The sequence below is a fragment of the Crassostrea angulata genome, chromosome 2, assembly GCF_025612915.1.
Source record: "Crassostrea angulata isolate pt1a10 chromosome 2, ASM2561291v2, whole genome shotgun sequence".
Lineage (NCBI taxonomy): Eukaryota > Metazoa > Mollusca > Bivalvia > Ostreida > Ostreidae > Magallana > Magallana angulata.
Window position 1 is genome coordinate 12,769,075 of NC_069112.1, and position 19,595 is coordinate 12,788,669.

At 32.8% G+C, this 19,595-nt stretch overlaps 1 protein-coding gene across 8 annotated transcripts in view; it reads right to left on the reverse strand.

Annotated features, from left to right (window-relative positions):
* LOC128171954 (uncharacterized) overlaps positions 1-18,827 on the reverse strand; it is a 55,766-nt gene extending 36,939 nt beyond the window's left edge. For 2 of the 8 annotated variants that reach the window (XM_052837727.1, XM_052837726.1), the window contains exons 1-3: positions 18,634-18,826; positions 6,752-7,115; positions 1,679-2,061 (exon numbers count right to left, since the gene is read on the reverse strand). In XM_052837727.1, the coding sequence (XP_052693687.1) occupies positions 1,679-2,061; positions 6,752-7,115; positions 18,634-18,669 (783 nt within the window). In that variant the 5' untranslated portion in view covers positions 18,670-18,826. Of the gene's footprint in view, positions 1-1,678; positions 2,062-6,680; positions 7,116-9,043; positions 9,066-16,038; positions 16,171-16,211; positions 16,332-18,633 lie in introns of those variants that run through there. The other 6 variants (XM_052837728.1, XM_052837732.1, XM_052837730.1 and 3 more) reach the window with 5 other exon arrangements.
* Between the last annotated feature and the right edge of the window lie 768 nt (positions 18,828-19,595).

Below are 19,595 nucleotides of genomic sequence, written 5' to 3' on the forward strand. Positions count from 1 at the left end.
TCAAGAACGGTAACAAATTTCTAAACTTTTTACACAAAATGTATTGAAATCAAAAGACCTCTTATTTGATATAAAATAAAATGGGGCTGGTCCCTAAATTAGGGATCCAAAGGGGTGTATAATCATTCATCCATCGCTCTTTTAGATCGCATCTGCATTTCCTGATATGTTTCGTTGATGAAAATAAAAGGCAAGGTCATTTCCTCTTCCAAAAATCGGACGGAAGACCTCGTCGTTGCTCGCAACGAGATTGTGTCTAGTTAAATATATAATTTGATTACCACGTAAGTTTCTCCGGAATCAATGTTCACACGGGGGTTTATCCCGAATAAATGTGTGTGTGTGAGAGAGAGAGAGAGAGAGAGAGAGAAAGAGAGAGAGAGAGAGAGAGAGAGAGAATGAGAGAGAGAGAGAGATCATGAATTTTATAAAAAAGTGCCCTAATCTTAATTTTATGTGTTGCATTTTATAAACTTACATTATGTTTTTTTATAAAACCATTTTTATATTTCTACAACATTTACCATGAACAAGTTTGCATCACATTTAGTAATAAAATTACCTTTTATTTTTTTAAATTTAAATTGATTCCCGAAAAAAATAGCTTATATTTTTTGGTAATATATACATGCATATGAACAGTATATTTTATAACCTACGATGTATTTGCCTGTAGATGCATTAATATTGAATGCAAATAAAATCGAAGCCGATTAAACTCGCTAATACTAATGCACTAACTTACATTAACTTTATTTGATTGTATTTTTTTTTTTTTTTTTTGAAGTAAAGATATGTTATTGATACCGAGTTTTTTTACTACAAAAATGATGATATATCAGAGTTATAGAAACAATTGTATTCATGTGCAGTGCAGCGTTGTCAAGGACTAATGCAAAAGCTTTAGTCTAAAGTTAACGCCTCTAGTTACGCCGCTATATGAAATGCAAAATACGCCTGACTAAGTTTTGGTGCAAGTCTTCGGACTAGACTAATGTTTGACAAAAAATTTAGGCCTCTTCATTAAACGAGCTCCTGAACAGTAGAGAAAAGTAGATCTGGCAATATTGAAAAAAGTAATTGATGTCGAATCGAAGAAATTGTTCGATCAATCAGAAGCGCCAATATCTTGTTACACTAATATATCATAAGGAATATCTATTTCATAGAATAATACTAATTAATTGGTCTGATCCAAAAACAGTAATTTAGTTTTACGATTGTTTTAATAACAGTCATAAAAAGACGCTAAGTTGCCTTTATGCTTCCTTAACCAATTTGTGAACGGATGAATTTTCTACTTTGGTTTCATCGATATTCTATGAATATATATATATATATATATATATATATATATATATATATATATATATATATTCGGATTTTATTAAGTGAATTTATGAAATTAAATGTTCATTGAGTTACAATTCCTATAAACATTTATAATGATAGGATCATTGGCCAAGAGTTTACCTATCTTTGAAAATGTGATATTTTCACTCTATCTACAAAGACTTATACCCTATACCCTTGAATATGAATGAAACCACAGTTTTTAATCTTAATTCAGATTAAAATCTCATACTCCGATGTCATTCGCAACATGTAGAGCAGTTTCAGTGAAATTAAGAACCGTTTCATAAACTTCAATCAAAACTATTGTAGTAATAAGACGCACCAATCCTACTGCTTTCAGGCCAGGCCAAGGCAAATCAAACCATCCAGTTATGTTCCAAAGCGATCTCAAGAGAGAAATGATGTTTGGTGCCAATAGTAGGACAAAACACATACAATAAGTCTGGTAATTGAGAACTGTAGCATCCTTTCCAGCATTCAAGCCGTTAACAAGACCAAATAGAGTAAGTTTGCTCACAACAAGGCTTGCTAAAAATATCACAAAGGATATTACGGTTATGCCCCATTTAATTAAAACAACTATTTTCAAAGATCCCTGATGTGATGAACTCTTATCTTTAAATTTTTGCTTCACAGTCAAATAGGACAGATCCAGCTGTTGGTTCTCTGCTTCAGATTCTTGTCCTGTCATTCTACTTTCTTTCCCTGTAAAAAACAATGTGATTTTTTTAGGTTTTGGCGTTTACAAAAATTAAAATTATTTAAAATCAAATTGTGTTTAAGACAACAAATTTTAAATAATCTAATTTTATTTAAAGGGCAGTGACCTGACAAAATGAAATGTAAAAATATAAATAAAGAAAACCATGGGATGAAAAAATGAAACAGTTGTATTGTATAGTAAATAATTAAAAAATCATTGAATAAATGACAATAATTTTGCAAAGGTGGGGTTAAAAACCGCCACCTCACAAATAAACAGTGTTCATATGAAAATATGGGGGGAAAAAATTCATACTATATCGTATGTTTAAAGGAATGTGGGTGGGTGGGTGGGTTAAACAAAGTTCATGAAAATTTCTTGCGTCCAGCAGCCAGAACAGACAAAAATAGTAATGAGATAATATTCACATCTGACATGATATATTACGACAATAATTACATTAAGATATTCGATGCTAGACGTGTTAATTGAACTATGGTGAAAACATACTTGACACCTAACACTCGGTGACCCTGTTGTGCACAAATGCAAATTACAGACTATCAAACAACCTGGGTAACTTGACCATGGGGGTGTTAATGGATATACCCCCTGCATGCGTACATCTGCTTATTATACATTTATAATGCCAGCTTGATTTACAAAGAGATATAAAGTTGACACATACATCCCATGAATAATTACAAAATTTGTTCCCAAAACTGTTTTTATTTACAATAAAATTAGTTTTTTCACAACCAAATTTTTCCAGTAAAGGATATCCACCATACACCAGAAAAACCTGTACATTATCATAATCCAATGAGTCCAAGTTTATTTGCAAAGAAAATTGAACAAGTTATTGCATTAAAGGTCGTTTATTCAATGAATTACATTTGTATTGTTTTAAAATGAAAACAACAGAGCAAATAATAAAAAATCATTGAATAAATGACAATAATTTTGCAAAGGTGGGGTTAAAAACCACCATGACCAAAAGACCCCCACCCGAGGACTCATTGGAGGAAAAAAGAAAAAAAAATGAAAAATGAAAGAAAAATAAAATGAACACACAAAACAGAAATTTTGCTTTAACCTATCGTTCGTAAGGTGCGCCAAATATAAACACATCTGAAGATAATAAAGTAGAGCTAACACGTATACGTTATCCATACAAAACTAAACACAATATTGATAATTTTTATAATCATAACCTTGAAAATTAAATTAGAGCAAGCCTTGTTGACCTCTAATCAATACAATATACGTGATTAAGTGTACAGTGAAATTTCTGGTAGAGCAAGCCCTGTTGAACTCTAGCAAAAATTCCGAATAAAAAACAGTCAAACATTAATTCAAATGACCTCTAAAAATCTAATAAAAAGCAAGCCTTGTTGACCTTTTTTGCAAACTATGTAGACTTTGAAATGACATAATTATTGATAGAGCAAGCCTGGTTGACCTCTATCCTATTGCTATGGCATATTATGAAAAAATAAATGTGAACACCTATTGTTAAAAATTGTTCATACGGATGTAGTTTTTAAATGCATTAGATTTCCATCTGCCCATTTGTTGGATTACTGTTTGGGGTATGCCTTCAGCTGCGGCACTCGTTGCCGCCCCTATTCTAAAACTATGACCTTTGTATATTTGTGTATTTAAACCAATGAATGTCAAAAGTGATTTTAGTGATGAACTGAAAAAAGCATAAGAAACTGGTGTACCACATGTAAATTGAAATAGTGGGCCCGCTTTGTGTTTTGATAATGTAAGGTACTTTGAGATAGCATTTACTGGACAGAGTGGATTTTGTTGATTTGTTTTTATAAATATGGATTTTGTCTGCATGTCACTGTGTTTATAATGTGTAATTTTCACTGTCATGCCTGTCGCCCTTTTGCTTTCATAATTCACCAACATCCTGCACCTGAAGAACTTTGCCTTTTTCACTTCCAGACTTAAGCGCCATTTCGCCGACTCGAAGAAAACAATAGAAAGCCAAAGACATCATAGCTTTTAACAAAAATTGATAAAAGTGACTTTGAATTACAGAAGGTACTGCTGTCATGAGTCTGGACAAAATTTGTTTTGTTATTGGTAACCTGTTATCTACTGAACCTCTTAAATTCTGTGCACCTTTCATGACCTTTTTGACCAAAAATGAATCTGTTGGGTCTGAATAGAAGTTTATTTTGTGCATGTAACTGATAGCTGATACGTATGAGGCTATTGTTGATGGTTGGTAATTTTTGATAAACAAAAATGAGATAAAATGAGCTATCATAATATGGTTGGATGGCAATGCAGGTGAAGATGGAAAATGTTCTTTACAAAACTGGTCATAAGAGCTAAGCATGCGAATGTATGATGCTCTTGTTGACCTAGACAAAGCTGACTGTAGAAGTGTGTTCATTACAGACTCAAGAGATGTTCCGGAACTGAGACTGGTGTTTGGCTTAACCATGGAGCAACCTGCCGAGCCTTCTGAAAGGAAAATCGAGACAGGAAATCAGCAACCACATTTGATTTTCCTGCTATGTGTTTTGCTCTAAAATATATATTGAATTTCATTGATGCCAAAATTAATCTGCGAACTAGCTTCATCAAAACCTTGTCTTTAGAAGTAGTTGAATTGATAATTCCTACCACCGCTTCATTGTCTGTCATGAACAAAACTTTGTGGTTTTCTAGAGTCTCGCCCCAAATTTCAATAGCCAAAACTATAGGATATAACTCCTTTATTGTTATATCTAAATCCTTCATGTCTGGAGGCCATTCACCTACAAACCATTTTGACCCAAAAACAGCTGCAAAGCCCCCATGAACTCCAGCTGCATATGAATACAATTTTAGAACATCTGAAGAAATCCATTTTTGAAATAGGAAACAGGATTTTCCATTGTAGTTACTAACAAAATTGAACCAGGCTTGTAAATCAGCCCTAGCTTCTGAGTTGAGAGTGATTTTGAATTTTGGACAACTGTGACCTTTTGTTAAATCATGAAGTCGTCGCAGGAAAGCCCCACCTGGAACAATAACGCTGCATGCAAAATTCAGTAAACCAATCAGTGATTGTAATTCTCGTAACGTGACCTTTTTCTTTACTTTAAACTCACCAAGCAACCCGACAATTTTATCGATTTTTTTTCCTCTGGTAAACGTGCCACCATTTTCCGAGAATCAATTTCTATCCCATAAATAACAATACATGTAGTAGGGGCCTGTGTTTTTTTCTGATTTTATGGGAACACCCAAGGAATTTGCCAACTCTAAAAATGTATTCAAGGCATTTGAACTCTCATTAGTATCCGCCTTCCCAACAAAAAAAAAATCATCAAGCAGGTGTGATATTCCTCTTATGCCAAACTTTGTATTCAGAATCCACTGTAAGGATGTTGAAAAGGATTCAAATAATTGACAAGATGCTGATGCGCCCATTGGTAATGCAGCATCATAGTAGAATTGCCCATTCCATTCAAACCCCAGGAGTGGATATTCAGAGGCATGTATGGGTATAAGACGAAAGGCATCTTCAATATCCGCTTTGCTCATTAGGCAATTGAAACCGAAATTTTGAACTAATTCAATGACTGTTTCTATATTCTGATAAGAGACCATTGTGTATTCAGGAGGAGTCCAGGAATTTACAGAGTCCCCTTTTGGGAAGGATAAGTCATGTATCAGCCGAAAAGAACCCTTTTCTTTCTTAGGAATGAGACCCAAGGGAGAGAAAATGAAATTATCAAATGGTGGTCTTAAAAATGGGCCTCTAATTCGACCCTTTAAAATTTCTTTCTGAATTTTTTCCGCAACAACCTGTGTGTTTTCCATAGCACTTCTATGGTTTTTTGAGACTTTGCGGTTTTCTCTGCAAATGGTTGAATTAATCTTAAAACCAAATGTAAAGCCTTGAAAAAGTTTTTGTCTGAGATGAGGGTCGTAACCATACAGGAAATATTCCAACTTATCTACTTTTATTGGTGTAGGTAGCTTTGTTTCGCTGCCATCCTCTGCATGTGGAAGTGGCATGCCCTTTTCCACATTTGACACACTGGTGTTTGAGTTTACAATCTAAGAGATTTTGGCAAGCCCCCGTTCTGCAGTAGGCCCTGCAGTATCCGGAAGGGAATTGATTTTGGTATTGCTGGGCCCGCTTTTGAAAGGGAGAGACTGAATTTAGTTTGTTTGTTTTTTGGGGGATAACACCTGGATTGTGGGTAGCATTGACATTCTGATAAAATACAGAGCGCCATAATTCATCATTAATTATAGCCCAATCAAACCTCATCATTTTGCGCACCTTACGAAAATTTTCGTCATAAGTCTAAGCCATGGGAAAACCAAATTGTTTTGACATTGCCCGTATGTTGTAAGCATACTTAATCAACCCTAAGGACGACTCTGGAGATTTCACAATAAACAATGACATAAAGATGTCAAAAGCTGCTGTCCATTAATAAATGGAGAAAAACTGTTTAGATTTGACATTTGTTGAAATTTTCACTGTTTATGATTTAAACAAAATTTCATCTTCATGTTGATCATTAAAATTTGGCAACAGATGTGTCAAATCTACAAAGTTGTCAGCCCAAATATCTCTTTTTGTTTTTTCACTTACATTAAAACCAAGAGGCAAAGAGTTATTCAATAAGTAGGTTGTTGCATCACCTAGTGGTGAATTGTCAATACCTAGAGACTCTGGGTTTGCTGCTGCCACTGTTGATGAGGAAGGAATATTTGCAGTTGGTCCCGGTACCAAGTTAATGACTTCTTGCAAAGAAGTTGATGCTGGGAGTTGTCCTACATCAGTGGCTCCTCTTAGCTGCGGAATGATTGATGACGCGATTTCATTCGCTGACGGTACTCGTTGGGCTTCATTTTGTGTTGTCAGAGGTAGGACGTCATTCTGTACAGTCAGGGGTTGATTAGGGCTTGAGTTTGATCTCTTTGGTCTTGACCGACGTGTTGACCTGGTTGTCGCAGTGGAGTCTCTAGCTTTCGCAGTGGAGCCTCTAGCTTTCTTCCTTTGTTTTGGCATGTTTCTTTCAATTAACTACAAATAGGGATATAATGAACAATAAATGTTAAATGCCATACCTGATTATCGAATTATGCACTAATAAATAGATGCAAGGATATATGGTTTTAACATATCAGTGTCTTATTTCTATCTGACAAGACACCATTTTATAATCCTGCAATAATGATGTGTGAACAGCAACACATTAAATAATACCATTATAATTAGGAAAGACCATAATGTCAGTCAAATACCAATATATTTGTACTATGAAATGGTGTGCATAGTGTCTTATGAAAGAACTAAACTAACGAACTTGTTTTTCAAAAATGTGAAGAAGTTATAGAGCATAATGATTGACCTCGACCACACAAACTAAAACTTAACCATACCAAACGTAAATTATGTTAGCATGAATGAACCATAATCAAAATGTGTGCAACAACCATTAAATTGAAATACTTTGTGTAAGGATGCCTAAAGTGAGGATTTGAAAAGCTATATATGAATGATAGCCTTGAAGAGAATGATACAATATGTACTGGTAAATGTGTCTTGTGGCTTATATGTTGTCAACTATAAAGAAACCATATGCATAATGATGCAAAACCAGGTACATGTTGTACCATGTATGTACATACAAACACACTAATGAGTGTGACCATTAATTATAGAGGACCACATATATGCCCCTGATAAAAGAAATAAAATGTAAATACACAACTGAATGTGTACAATAGGCTTATATGTTTTCAACTATAAATAAACCATATGCATAATGATGCAAAACCAGGTACATGTTGTACCATGTATGTACATACAAACACACTAATGAGTGTTACCATTAAGTATAGAAGACCACATATATGCTCCTGATAAAAGAATAAAATGTAAATACACAATTGAATGTGTATGATAGGCTAATATGTTGTCAACTATAAATAAACCATATGCATAATGATGCAAAACCAGGTACATGTTGTACCGTGTATGATGATATATAAACACGCTATAATGAGTGTGACCATTAGGCATAGATGACAACACATATGCCCCTACTAAAATGAATAGCAGAATAAAAATGTAAAAGCACAACCATTGTGTATGATAGGATCTTATGTTGACCATGTAAACAGTAAAACCATGAACAATATGATTCAGACAGTGTCATGATTGATTGTAACCGAAAATATTTGTTGCTCAGTATGGCTTTCCAACTATATAACTATTAATGGACTACCGTACGAAACAAATAGTAACTGAACATCTTGATGAAACATGAATGAAGCATAAAGTCGATACAAACCTCTAACCCGAATTTGTTCTACCTTCTTTTGAACGAACCGACTGCTGCACAAATACTTTTCACATATATCCGCATACCATCATCATTAAGATGAACTTTATCCGTTAACAAGGACTCAGTGTTTTTCCATAATCCTCGATGCTTCCAGAAGAAAATATTGTCTCTACCTTTGAACAATGTTGTCAACTGTTTGTTAGCTTCAATGACCTTGACATTGTAACGAGGATTTATCCCATCGGAATACCTCGACAGTAACTGACCAACTATAACATGAGAAACATTATGCGCAACTAGTAAGAATTCTGCAAACGATCTTACATCACGCGCTAATTTTTCCGCATTTTCTTCTCGACACAAATCATTTCCACCAATCTGAAGGAAAACTGAATTTGGTTGATATGAATGAAAAACCTGCATAAATCGTTCCGATTGAATGGATTTTGGACCCGGGCGCAATGTTCCCCCACCTAAACCCGCAAATTGAACCTGAATTTCTGTACCATCGAAGCCTAAATTGTACCAACCAGACCTAAGATTTTGAAATTGAAATGACTCTAAACGATGGATAAAAGAGTGACCCACAATTAGTACTCGATAAACCATTGTTATAAATGTAATTTTAAGCAGATAGGTAGATAATATGGGTGGCCTATACCTTCTACGCTTTGAAATTCCTCCTGTAATCCATGATAATCACGTTCGTAGATTGGGTGTAGTGGAGATCACAAAGAATAAGATTAAACAAAGTTCATGAAAATTTCTTGCGTCCAGCAGCCAGAACAGAAAAAAATAGTAATGAGATAATATTCACATCTGACATGATATATTACGACAATAATTACATTAAGATATTCGATGCTAGACGTGTTAATTGAACTATTGTGAAAACATACTTGACACCTAACACTCGGTGACCCTGTTGTGCACAAATGCAAATTACAGACTATCAAACAACCTGGGTAACTTGACCATGGGGTGTTAATGGATATACCCCCTGCATGCGTACATCTGCTTATTATACATTTATAATGCCAGCTTGATTTACAAAGAGATATAAAGTTGACACATACATCCCATGAATAATTACAAAATTTGTTCCCCAAAATGTTTTTATTTACAAAAAAATTAGTTTCACTGAAGCAAAAGCAAAAAAAAAAAAAAAAAAAAAAAGAAGACAACATATTTCATAAAGAAATGTCATTATGATTTTTTCTTTAAGTTCATTAATTAAATGTGACTTTTTATACGGTTTTAAATCGGGGGTATACCAAAATTGATTACGTAATAAAAACCTATGTAAAGTTAGTTTTTAAATGCACTGTATAATTCATATTTATTTATCAAATTTATATTTAAACAAACTATTTAAGAAACGGTTTTTTTAAAACCATCCGATTACTATAATGTCTGCTGCAGGGCAAAATCCATCCAGACTCCTTTCTAGCCTTGTATTGAAACTAATATGTGTAGAGGGGTCGTTTAAACACAGAGATTTTGGAATTTGTTGAATACCTTGATGTAAATTGTTAAAACCCTTGGATATTTTTTATAAATATTGAGTAGCTAAGCAAAATGTGAATTGAGGATATCTTTGGGCAGAGTATAATAAATAAGCTGAGTGACGTAAAAGCTATCTGAAATTTGAGAAAAAAAGCCCTAATGTTTTAAACTGTCAAATCTGAAAAGTTACCCAATAGCTCGGACGGTTTTTTTTTAATTCCTTAATGATTTAAAAGGTACCCAAGGTCTGAAAAAATATCTTATTATTGACATTTTCCTTGAAATGATGTGGAATTTTATTTAAGTATCCTGATTACCTTTATATTTGAATTCAAATGGAATGATAAGAAAATGTTTTTTTTTTTTCTTGATGATTTCTATTAGGTCATAACTAATGGGGAAAAGATATTTCAAATCAATAATTCACCATTGTGTCTGTGTGTTTTTTCGCAGTTTTTGTTGTTTCACATTTGCGGAGGACTGCAGTTAAGTTTTATTTTAAGGTTCAATTGACGTTAGTTAGAAAGGGAAATGAAGTTTGCATGTATAGTATCAGGCATTCGGTGAATTCTACTATTTGCTCACACATTACGATTCGCACTACTATGATAACTATGCAGTGACAGCTTTGTGTTAATAAAATTTTTTATATTTTGATGCATTTTTCTTGAGATTTAAACTTTTATACAGTCACATAATTATTCAATCATACTTAAATGTGTAACAAAAATTAATCGGGAAGTACTCTAGCCTCGCCTACATGTGTATTCGGAAAACAACAAAACATTGCAAATTATGCTATTTGATGCTTGTTGTAGTTTCGGCATGACATTAACTTATTTCATAATACTGATAGTTCATTACACATGCCAATCATTTCTTTAAAAGGAATTCTTTGTTTCTGTACTGTTTGCCGGTAACATTACAATTACAGCGCTTTTGAACTTATGCACACATATGGCACGGAATCCCGATCTCGATTCAGATAAACGTGTGCTAACCTGGTTCCCTGAGCTACCTATTACACACAGGAACCAGGCTAGCTCATGCGCAGGCTGAATTCTCCTGATAGCACCCGGTTTAAACTCGCTCATATATTTTCTGCGTGGACCTCAGGGTCCAAGCAATTATAATACTAATTCGAAGGAATGGGAGGTATAGCGTTTATCCTTTTGTTCGCACCAAACTTTTGTCGCATTTCCTCGGCTACTATTAATCTTAGATGTTTTAAATTTTCAAACACTTTTTGTTTCTGTATTCCGTATTTAGGAATTCATTTATTTACCAAACAGAAGCCAAATTCCTTTGGAATGATGACTTGTGTTTATTTCTAGCCTAAGTTTTGAACATTTTTTGGTCATATTCTGTAATTAACGCAGATATTTAAATTGTAGACGGGGTCACGTGACCCTGTCTATTGGTTTACTGTCAGCCGAAGTCTTAAACCGGAAGGCATGCGTAGAACACATGAATTGAGTCTACGTGTAAGAAAATAGTGCAGACAGTTTTCATGCGTTTCAGTTAATATGTATTATAAAAACACGCATTAAATCTGTTTTAAGTCCTCTGTGTATAAACAAAATTCTATTTAGAAATTAAACAAATAGTTTCATAGGTCCACATATATTCTTGCTAAGGTTCAAATGTTGAATGAGTTACGTAACTGAATGCACAGCGCCGTTGACAATTAAGTTTGTGTACGAGCTCATTCATCAATAAAAGAGGTTGATGGTTGAATCGAAATTAAGAGTTCCCAAACGGAATGTGCAATTTTTGAAAAGTTATGAATTATTTTGACAATCTTTCACCTTAATACTGCCAAACTTCATGCGCAAGCGGAGTTTAAAATCGGGACGGGTTATACACAAATGTTTTACAAATTAAATAGGTGTTTCATTGGCTTCCAGTCTACTTGCGGTATGACTGCTGATCGTCTCTAAAGGAATTTTGTACACAGAAAATAAAAACAAGTCTGAATTTGCCTTCTCGTTCGTTGGCTCTTTAGTTGATTAAACTGAATTTAAATTTCAAACAATGCATTGTAAGCAAACTCTATAATAGATGATACATTTTGGAAGACTTATACATCATTTAATTTACACAATCTTATCGATTGAAGAACCAAGTTAAATGTGAATGTTCATGTTTTACGGCTAAGTTGGAATCAGGCTTGGGGTGAATTACATTGTAAAATAATGCATTACATTACAATTAATTTATGAATTAGGGCATTAAATTACCATTTCTTAATTTTCTTGAAGTAATGCATTACATTACCATTACATGAGTAAAGTAATGGATTACCATTACTTTGTGAAAAGTCAATAAGTTTAAAAAAAAGTAATTTAAAAACTAAATAAAGAGTTTTTGTAAAATTTTCATAAATTATGCTTAAAATATTTAGAGGTTCATGTTCATGTTCATTATTAGGTTCAAATTTAATGACTTATACAAGATTGTTGTTGCACTTGTAGTTCTCAACTTGGTCCCGTAACATTTACACCCTAATGGCGGAGTTGACAATCTCTGATATTTATGTCTCTGATTTTCGAAGTATGATTTTTAATGAAAGGAACAGTTGTATCGTAATTCGTGTAGGTGATGCACGAGTTTACACAAAAAAGGAGTAAGTGGCAAACGGATTTATTTTTACCTATTAATTTTGCATGAATCGCAAATGAAGAAAATCGTGTCAGATAAGTCGGTATTAAAAATTAAAATGGCGACCATGACAATATTTTTTATTGTCAAAGAATGGAATCTTATTTTAAAAAAATATTTCTAACGTCTTATGTTTGTTATCGGTATACAAATCTCCACTTTGTTTGTTAATTCAGCAGTTTTAGAGTTTTCGGGGTATTCATAAAACTTTCATTAAGGATTCCGTCCGACTTGTGGATTTTCCCTTGGATCACAAAATTGAATAAATCTAATGATTATCTAACTATCTACTTTGATATAGTTGTTTGATATCCTCGGTTAGTAGTGATTTTTAAAATTTTTCCTTGGGGTCTTATTTTACATAGTATACCGTTGTGTCAATTTTCTACAATTATGAAGGCCGGGATTGATTAAAATTTAGACAAAGTATCAGACAATTGCAAAAAAGCCGAATTAACATAGATTGTAACAACTAATTCAAACTCAAATTTTGGAAGCATATTCGAGGAAATCTAGGACAATTACAAATTCAAACTTTCAAGACCCCGTCTTTAAGTACTCTCAGTACTCTGATTTATATTTTCTTTTATATTTCAACTTACTTTTAGTTACCAATGCCATTAAATGGTACCTTTTAACAAATCTGATATCAAATACCTGTAAATATTGATTTCTTTCAATGTTTCGTTAAAAAAAAAAATGACACAACCTTATGTCAGAAATTGAATGCTTTTTGAGCAAGTGCTGTTGCCAAAGTGGATTCAATATTTTTGATACACATGTAGTCAATGCAATGTACGAAAATAGATTTAACAGGTCGATCCCATCGACATAACAAAAATATGCAATTATAGTTACAACTAGACTCTTGTTGCTATAGCAAGAAAAAGGCCTTCCGTTCCCCATGTATTAATCTGCACGAAAGATTCATTTATCTTGTAAACAGAAAACGGATATAATTTATACTGTAAATGAAGTCCCAAGACATAAACAAAACAAAAAAACAAAAAGGTCAATTTTTGAGTACTTTCTGTAACGACCGGAAGTTACGCCGGATCATACAGAACATAGTAAACATATCTTCATACATTGTCTTGTCTTTCCTCAAAGTTTGGATGTTCAAGATTTTGTTAGTTATAATATCTCGTTGAGAAATGGTTTTTGTCTCGGGACCGGAAACGAACAAACGGAAGTGATTAAAGAAATTAACAGTACATATTTTAGTACATTTACCTACGATACGTAACTGTTCTTCATATTGAGTAAAATGTTAAAAAAAATCTAAAGTTAAAAAAAACCCAAAAACTACTGCTTTAACGCTTCGAGTGAAAACCGCAAATGACGTACGACCAAATAAAACCCGTTAAACACATGTTCAATCTAATGTCCATTATCCATACAAGATTTGTGTCTTGATCTCTCACAGTTTTTGAGATCTTGTGGGCAGTTTGTTTTTAAAAAAGAAGGCTACCTGAGATATTTGATATGTTTCACCGAAAGTAGAACTTTTTTTTGTTTTTTTACCATGTGTATATGACCTTTTGTATTTCTATAGCTAAAATGTTACTGCCATTCTAAATAACCAAAATATTTTCACAAAATCAAAATTAGGTGTACTTCCTGTGTCGACCGGAAGTTACGCCGGATTACACAAAATAGTGCTAACATATGTGCATGCATAGGTCTATCATCCCACAAAGTTTAGTTGTTTAAGTCGTTACAGTTTTTTGAGATCTCGTCGAAATAAAGTTTTCTGGCTCGGGACAAGAAGCGGGCAAACAAAAGTGCTCAATAAAATAAGATTTATTATTTCTTGCTGACTTGCTTATCTTAGTTCGAAATAACTAAAATTATCCAATGAAAACAGTTTAACTACTTGATTTGTTTGAACTCTTACGGTGTGGACCAGAAGTGACGGTCTACAAAATAAAACCGTTTAATTACATCTTCAATCAAATGTCTATAATCACTAAAAGTTTCGTGTCGTGATCACTTTCAGTTTCTGAGATCTTGCGGGTACAAAATATGTTTTAAATAAGCTTCCTGAGATAATCGAGATATCTCACCGGAAGTAGAATGTTTTTGTTTATTTAACATTGCATAGATGACATATTAAAAGATTTATACTAATATCTTTATTCTACGGAAAATAAATTAAATACCTAAAAATAAAAAAAAATTGAAGTGCTTTGAAATGCTTCCAGTGACGACCAGAAGTTACGCCGAACAAAACAAAAATGTTTAAACACGTCTACAAAGAGAGGTTAATCATCCCTCAAAGTTTGGATGTTCAAGTCTTTATCGTTTCTGTGTTCTTGAGGAGTCAAGGTATTTGGCTCGGGACAGGAAACGGACAAACGGAAGTGCTGAATAAAAATGAAGGTCAGTATTTGTTAAACATAAGACAACAGGACTTTATTGTCTATCAATCAATCAAAAAATGTCAGGAGAAAAAACGTTTTAACTTATAAAAAAGATCGTTTGATTGAAATCTTCCGGTATGGACCAGAAGTGATGGTCGACAAAAAAAAAGCAATCAAACACATTTTCAGTCAAATGTCTATCAGCCATGAAAGTTTCGTTTTTTAATCACAAGCAGATTTTTAGATCTCGTGGGAACAAAATTTATTATTAAAAAGCTAACAGGGATAATTGAGATAACTTACCGGAAGAATAACTGTTTTGTTGATTTAACATCGCATAGATGTCCGGTGACAACCGGAAGTCACGACGAAGAAAACAAAATAGTTTAAACATATCTACAACTATAGGTCTATCATACCACAAAGTTTGAATGTCCAAGTGCTTGCCGATTCTGAGATCTCGAGGGAACAAGATTTTTGGACGCGGGAGAGAAAACGGACGACCGGAACTGAATTTTGAAAAAATGAAAAAAAAAAAAAGCCTCGAGATATTATCATTCTCTATTGAAAATTTCAGGAAAATCTTTCAAGCCATCTCTGAGAAATTCTGCCGACAAAAAAGGGGTGAAAAAAGAAAGAAAGAAAAAAACATTACAATTACTATAAGGTCTTCCGTTGGAAACGGAAGACCTTAAAAATATATTAACATCATAACATAAGATATAAATATATATTTTTTTCATGACTACCTTCAAAATACTCGACTTTAAGAGACCCATATCTAGTTTTCATCGGTTTTTTTTAAAGCTTTGATTGCATTCACATAATGTATTTGGGGAAATGGTATGCATATACTGATAAATGGCAGATGACAAAACATTCCTTAAACCACATCTTTTTTCTGACAAGTGCTTTCAATGCTTTTTTTCACGAGAATTGCTTATCAAATGCTTAAAGTGAGATTGTTTTGGGCAATTCCTCTAACATAACAAAACATCGAAAAAAATCAGTAACATGAGAAATGTTAAAGCTAAAGAAGAATAAATAGGACAGCAAGATAAGTAAACTTTAAAATAAAAATAACTACGACAATGACCCTCTAAAATGTTTAAGTTTATATATTTACCTTTATTCAACCTTCAAATGCACCAACGTTTCCAACTTGTATCTATTGTTTTCTGGAGAGTTATGGAGTACTGACAGCTTATGCTCAATATAAAACAGTATGATCTAGAACGACTATCGATTTTGTACACTTCTTTATTGAAATATCCTCCCATGGAGTGACATATGTCATACCTATCAAATTCCGTTGCAACTGTATGGTGTAATATGCCACTGTTTTAAATATATTGCTTTTGTGTGTCCGTGCTCATCTAAATCAATCTCCCTTATCAAGGACGTGATGCTGATGTAAAACTTCAAAATAAAGAGATAAATAATTATTCATCCTAAAGAAGCAAGCGTAAAAAAATAAGAGGGCGTTAACGTTTATTGTTAATCAACACATTTACTGTAGATGATCAAATGGATACCTTGCAAAAAGAAGCATAGCCACCTGAGTCTCAATTCCAGCGCATTTCGAAAAAAAGTAAGATCATTAATTGTGACATTAAAGCTGTGTAAAGTGGATAACAATATCATTAAGACTTTACTGGTTAAAGTTACAAAAGGGACGTCGTTGATAATATCAATCATTATTTTAAAGCACATATCTTTTGTGCGCATCATTCATGGTATGTAGAGGTTCATGCAAAAGGGCGCCTCTACATTCTGTTGGATGGTCTTTGTTCCAACATTGAATAATTAAACCTATCAGGGATTAAAGAGTGTTCTGAGGTATATTATTCCTTCTTTTTCTTTAATATTGATTAAAAGTAACACAGTGAAAATTTAAATTCTTTTTTTGTAATTCATTCACAACAAATCAGTATTAAATGCTCTTGATCTATTACATTTATATTTACTTAAGGAATTTGCCGGTTATATTTCTTACGAAAAAGTTATATATTAAGTGATATTAAGGGAGTCAATAGATTGGAACCATGCGACAATTTATGTAATAAGTTAGAATTAATTTTAAATAAACTTTATTCTTTATTGACCAAAGGAGCCATGTGGCTAATAGGTATGTAATACACACAACTAAGAGAACAAACAATTATTTTTTTTATAGGTAAAATAAGTGAAGGTCATTTTTCTTAATCCGACATGAATTCATGAAAACGTTTGGTTCCGAGCGCTCCTGGAACTGCCACTGTAGTACATATACCTGTCGAGAAAGTTTTAATCGGTTGATTTACGATCGCGGAATTAATGTTGTGCGGACAACTAAATGCCTGACCTACACAGTGGACTAAAATGTATGTAAAATGAATTAAGAAAACTACAATCCATAAAAAAAACAATATATTTTTATTCTATTAAAAAATTCTAAGCTTTTTTGTAATTTTTGCACAGATAGTGTTGCTTTACTTCGCATGCACATCGAACACATGTGTCGTTTATACAGAGTGCATGCCTTTCGCATGTTTTTGAAGACCCGGCGGTACTACATACAAAACAGTAAATAAATCACAGTGAATCCAAGAAAGTAACCACGATACATTGTTTCCATCGGTTTCTACAAAAACGCTTTGTTTCTAAAATCCACGAGGGCTATTGACATTGCTTGATCTGCCACAGTTTGTGGTTTTTGCACGTGTGTGATGTTATAACATACACAGAAAGACGTTCAAAAATGATCGAGGAATTTTAAAATACTTGTCCCTGGGTCCAGTCTTTCTTGGTTCGTCGTACATTTGATATTCCATTACTAGTGCACTAGTTTTCATATTATTTTTTCTTCAAATCAGGTTTTTACAAGTCTTTCGTCAAATGTAACGTCTTCGGGTGAATGAATACGACGAAGTATGAATAGAGGTATCAGCCTTATAAAAGGGGTATGTAGCGATGAGCAAAACAATAGAAATCGACAAATAATATGGGGGTAGTCGGAAAAAAGGGGAATAAAGCGTAATTATGAATTAAAGTCAACATTTATAAACCACTGATTATAAAATCGCGCTGAATGTTTTAATACACTTATCTCTAAATTAACACGTTTAAAAGATCTACTGCATAGTTCCACTCCAAATACCAACATATTTTAACTGAAGATTAGATATATAGATAATGAATATTATCGGGCCTATAAATTACAGACCAATGGATGTATTGAATATTTATAGATCTATAGATATGAATAGGTTTAGACATGTTTTATATCCGGAAATATGCCATTTTAAATATACAGATAAAACAAATCGATTGTTTAATAATCACAGATATGATTGAATATGTATATAATGAAACGATTTTTTTAAACTTAATTTTCGCTAACAATGTAACTGTAAATGCCTTTAGACATTTATATCATTAAAACAAACTGTAATAAAACGATGATCAATACGTGAAGAAGCCATTGGACTGTCCTTACGTTTTAGTATTTTTTTTTAAAATAAATATAAATAAAAATGGAAAAGTCTTACAAAGGCAGTGTTTGTATGTAATCCATTTATGTTCAAGTCAGGGCGGGGAAATTTGTGAGAGGTGGGTTTGGGTAAAAATAGAAATAAGCATGATTTCATTCTGGCTTAATTTTCAATGATGAACACAAATTTTTATTATCCAAAAATATGCGTTCACCACTTACCACATACAACTTATCTTTCTGACTTACCTCTTTGCTAGCTGGGTAAAATTTCATTTCTTTCATTTACTTTTCATTCCGAAGAAAAAAAAAAAAAAAAAAAAACATTGGTACTTGTATCCTCAAACTAGCCACAACACATTAAGACGTGGAACAAGACTAAAATTTACAATATTTTTATATAATCTTATAAAAGCAAGTTCGGCGAATTTGCCTGTTGATAACAAAAAGAAATAAAAGCCGAGTAAGAACACTTTTATTTTTTACAAATTTAATCATCCTCGTAAATATATAATTCCTTCCTTTTTCATTATTTATTGGTAACAAAAATATAAGTTTCACATTTCCCTGTTTCTTACAATATATTATTTGTAAACTTTCTACCAGGTCATAATGTTTATAAAAGACAATCAATTAAAACAATAAGGACATATTTGTTCCATGTGCAATATACGCATTTTAAATGTAATGTCAAAGAATTGAATGAAAAGCAATGATATGTTAGCAAATGTGCTAGAAATTCCACTGGTCAATTAAATACTTCCTTTTGTTAAATTTTAAATGTGTAAACCCCTTAGTGTTTCATATATGGATGCAACCACTAAAATCAATTATTTAAATGAATAAAATAGATTTATAATACCACCTTTAGAATATGCGCATTAATAAATATTTAACATAGACAAAATGTGCAATGAATTGATCTTGCATGCATGCAATTGAATAATTATTGGTTTTAAGAAGTGCTTGGACAATTACTTTCCAGTAAACAGTTGTTGTTAGAGTATTGTCTTCTAGATACAGTTGGTTCTTAATTGTCTTGTATTCAAATTAGACTCTAACAATAAAATGAATAACCCGGGCAAATCGGTATTTTTCAGGTTGCTGAAGGTTAATACAAATCGAAAATCACACTCAATTTCTATAGGAAACAGAACTAATGAAATAAGTGGATACAAATTATTTATCATTATATTTATTCTATAGGCGTC